Raw genomic sequence first — 4606 nt, forward strand, 5'->3', positions numbered from 1 at the left:
CATCTGGCAGGAGCTCGGAGCCCGGGCAGCGGAGAGAAGGCCCCTTTATGCGCGGCTGCTGACTCATGGCCGCTCAGGCTGCTGGAGAGAAGGCGGCGGCCGCTTCCCAGCCGTCTCGGGTGCTGGCCACTTTCATCTCCGCGTTCACACACGTGTTTCCATGTGCTCCGTGGACAAGGCCGGGCTCGGCCAGCACGTCGCGGCCGGAAAACATCTGCGCCGCCTGTGCACACACATTCGCATCTTGAAATAGGCGTGGGGGCCCGGAGCTGGTTTCCAGCGAAGGTTTTGAGGGTTTTTCATTCTTTTTCAGTTTGCGTTCCGGCTGTCAGAGCCCTGGTTCTCTGGGAGTCGGCGAGGGCGGAGGGACTGATTCCAACAATTAAAATATGACGCGGACGCGCGAGCACTTCCCCTCGCCACGCAGGGGTCTCGAGTGACACAGAAAAACGGGCCTGTGGGCGGCACGTAGGAAGAGAGGGGACCGTCACGGGGCTTGGGAGCCGGAGCCGGAAGACTCCCCTGAACACTGTCCATGTGAACAAAGACCCTGAAATGGTTGAAAGCGATAGTTGCCTCTGCACGTCTGCGTGCTGACTGCTGAGAAGCTATGGCCCTGGGCGGGCGGCCTTCGGGGACACGCAGGCCGCGGGAATGTTGGCACCGCCGCCACCGGGACCGTCTTGGGAGGAGACCCGATACCCTTCGCAGGACCGGCCCCTGCGGGAGTGTCAGGGAGTGCCTGTGCGTCTGGGGAGAATAGGTCCATTTATAGCACCAGAAAATGAGTTTTGTTTTTCGTACCATTTAGATTTTTTCAAACAGAAACCAGCCTTTCAGGACACCTTTATGTTTCTAAAAATAGCACCCCTGTTCGAACACTTCACTTCTGCTCTGTCTACCCCGCCGCCCCCAGCCTGAGCCTATGAATTCCGTCCGTGGAGTCTGTGTGTTTCGGTTACAAAGACACATCCTCTGTGAGGATCGCTCCCTTTTTTCCCCTTTAGACCAGCTCACGGGGACAGGAGGGAGGGAACGGAAGGTGCCCAGCTCCCGTAAATCCTGTCTCAGTAAACACTCGGTCCTGCCCCTCCGCTCACTGGACGTGTCGCTGAAATTTACACGCTGACGCGAACAGTTACGTAAAGGGGCTCCTCAGGCCTGGCCCGCAGACAGAAGCCTGGGGTAAGCGTGTGTCGGGTTCGCACGCGGCCTGGGAGGGGCTGTGGCTCTGCAGTTCTGTGCACATCTGTGTCATCACATGTCACGCCTGGGCACCACCTGCAGCTTCACGATGAACCCACTCACTAAACTTCCAGGCTCCGGCATCCCTTCCTGCCCTCTCCATGCAGGACGCATTCTGACTCACTGTCCCTTCGGCGGTAAACATGGGATGTGTTTGAAAGTATCTTAAATTAAAACAGCAAGATCAAAGCCTAAAAGATAAATGGGAGGTGTGGTAGATTTTTACCTCGGATGCTAAGCAGATTCAATAAATAGTATTTATTTTTTTTAAATTAAGGGACAAGTGAAAGCTTGGGCTGGTTTTAGGGCTACCAGCATTAGGTGACTGGGTTTTTGAAGGGAAAGCTAACATCAACATCGATGTTTGTTGATTTTTAGAAGTTTTTAACGTCGTATTTCTGTCTGTTGGGGGACGCGTCGAGTTCACCCCACGAGTTCTTTATGATTTAGGCGCACGTGTCAGTCCCCCGCCCACTGTGATGGCCCCAGCCCCGGCGGGGCTCTGGGCACACAGTGGGGCTGCAGGTCTCGCGGCTGCGACCGGGCCGGGGCCGTGCTGGGCGGGCAGGGCTCCAGGGACGGAGTGGGCCTGTTTCCTCTGCCATCTGGCCATGATCTCGGGGTGGTGTTGTCACGGCTTCTCGGGCAGGAAAGGAATGATCCCCGTCTGTTTCCTGTGGATAAGCGAGCGGCTGACAATCTCGTGAAACCTCCTTACCTTACAGAAAGCAGACGGCCTTTGTTTACCTCGGGCCGCCAGCCTCCACTTGTGTGCTGATGACACAGCCTGCCCTGCTTGTGCCCGGGCGCTGGGAGAGTTTGAGAACCTAGCTTCCTGGGCCCCTCCAGTGGGATGGGACTAGCGTGCCCGCCTCCTGCTCTGATGGGGCCTCACGTTCTCCTGCAGCCACTGGCCCACCAGCTCACTGCACGGCCTCGCGTGCTGATTCAGGGAAACCGCGCTCTGTCCGGGAACGAGACGCTTTTATAGTTTCCTCAGGGCTGGAATGGACGATTGTTTTGAAAAGCAAAACAGCGGTTTCACAGCCTGTGTGAGGAGGTCTTGCTTCCGCGTGGGTGTTAAGAAGGGAAGAGGAGGGAGGGTGCGCTGGTTAAGGACGGAGTAACACCCCCCCTCCCGCCCCCGTAGGAGGTGCAGCTACTTTCTGGGTAACTTGCTCAGTCCATCTGCCTCTCAGCCTTGTTTGTCTCCTCTTGGCTGCTCATAAATCCTTCAGCATTTACCATAATCGTTTATCACTTTTCCTGTTTCCAGTTTTTCACAAGTCGCTTTGTCTCCACTCACCTCAAAGCGCGGGTCCTGTTTGGCTAAGGAAGTCCCTGCTGCCGCGCGTCTGCGGGAGGAAGAGATGGTGGGCCACCTCTTGAACTTTCCAAACAAACAGCTCCGCTCCGGCCTCGGGAAGCTCATTTCTCCTTGATCCCGGCTGATCCCCGATACGGAGCGCGGGGCACCCTCCTCGCACGTCACGGCCCCGTTCTGGCCGGCGGTGCCGGCCTCGGTGATGGAAGGCGCCCCGGTTGTCTTTTATGACCCGCGCCGTAATTATTATTGTGTTTTCCATCTTCTTCCGTGTGCTTACTTTTTAATATTTTCCTGCGGAAAGCAATAAGGCCCGTCTCCATAAGAACCCCATAAAAGATTTTGGTCTTCAGAATTTCCTTTTGATATAAAAACAAGCAGAATGCAGAGGGACTTTTTTTTTATTAAATATTAGACATCTGGGCTGACGGCATTAATTTTAAGTCGCTCCCGTAATATCTCCTCTTTACCTGCTTCTTCAGATGCTCACCTAATATGCAAATCACTTTCGAATGAAGACAGAAGAAACATTAAATATATTAAAACCTGCATTTTAATAAAATTGTCAATGCGTAATATATACCTTGCTTCTCAGGAAGGGCGATCAGAGGTAATGAAATGGTAATTTGGACAGAGAAATATTTAATATCTTTTTATATTTTAGACCCAGGAAAGAGTGAGTGTGGAATAAAGGCTCTGGGCTCGGGACGGAACGGGTTCCGCTCAGGAATTCTCCCCGATTCTTCTGAGAGGTTCTAGGTGGTTCTAGGTGGTCCACCTCTGTGGACATGTTGAACGGGCACAAGAACCCCAGCCGGTGTGGCTCAGTGGATAGAGCATCGGCCTGCAGACCGAAGGGTCCCGGGTTCGATTCTGGTCAAGGGCACGGCCGGGCCCTGGCCAGGACACGTGCAGGAGGCCACCCATCGATGTGTCTCTCTCACATCGACGTTACTCTCCGTCTCTCCCCCTCTCCTCCACTATCTCTAAAATCAATGGGAAAACACCCTCGGGGGAGGATGGTGCAAAACCAAAAAAAGGGAGAGAGAGAGAGAGAGAGAGAGAGAGGGCAGCCAGGCCCGTCCCTGAGTGCCCACGTGTAACCCGGCCGCCCCGCTTGTCGTTGCAGATGGCGTGGACGTGGAAGATGACCCCACCTGCTCGTGGCCGGCCTCCTCGCCCTCCAGCAAGGACCAGACCTCCCCGAGCCACGGCGAAGGCTGCGACTTCGGAGAGGAGGAGGGGGGCCCCGGCCTGCCCTACCCCTGCCAGTTCTGCGACAAGTCCTTCAGCCGCCTCAGCTACCTGAAGCACCACGAGCAGAGCCACAGCGACAAGCTGCCCTTCAAGTGCACCTACTGCAGCCGCCTCTTCAAGCACAAGCGCAGCCGCGACCGCCACATCAAACTGCACACGGGCGACAAGAAGTACCACTGCCACGAGTGCGAGGCGGCCTTTTCCCGCAGCGACCACCTCAAGATCCACCTGAAGACGCACACGTCCAACAAGCCGTACAAGTGCGCCATCTGCCGCCGCGGCTTCCTGTCCTCCAGCTCCCTGCACGGGCACATGCAGGTGCACGAGCGCGGCAAGGACGGCGCGCCGCCGGGCTCCCGGCTGGACGACTGGAAGCTGAAGGACACGCAGAAGTGCAGCCAGTGCGAGGAGGGCTTCGACTTCCCCGAGGACCTGCAGAAGCACATCGCCGAGTGCCACCCCGAGTGCTCGCCCAGCGAGGACCGCGCAAAAAAAGTGCGGCTACTGCCACGAGCTCTTCGTGGAGGAGGCCTCGCTGCTGGGCCACGTGGAGCAGGCGCACGGCGGCGAGAAGAAGAACGCGTGCAGCCTGTGCTCCGAGAGCTTCCTCACGGTGGAGGAGCTGTACAGCCACGTGGACAGCCACCAGCAGCCCGAGTCCTGCAACCACAGCAACAGCCCGTCCCTCGTCACCGTGGGCTACACCTCCGTGTCCAGCACCACGCCCGACTCCAACCTGTCGGTGGACAGCTCCACGATGGTGGAGGCCGCCCCGCCCCT

General features: G+C 57.0%; 1 protein-coding gene across 1 annotated transcript in view; it reads left to right on the plus strand.

The window, feature by feature from the left end:
• ZNF521 (zinc finger protein 521) overlaps positions 1-4606 on the plus strand; it is a 250078-nt gene that overhangs the window by 93309 nt on the left and 152163 nt on the right. The window contains 2 exon segments of the mRNA XM_014546151.1: positions 3699-4317; positions 4319-4606. Coding sequence (XP_014401637.1) covers positions 4139-4317; positions 4319-4606 — 467 coding nt within the window. The 5' untranslated portion in view covers positions 3699-4138.

This window comes from Myotis brandtii, unplaced genomic scaffold (assembly GCF_000412655.1).
Source record: "Myotis brandtii unplaced genomic scaffold, ASM41265v1 scaffold433, whole genome shotgun sequence".
Lineage (NCBI taxonomy): Eukaryota > Metazoa > Chordata > Mammalia > Chiroptera > Vespertilionidae > Myotis > Myotis brandtii.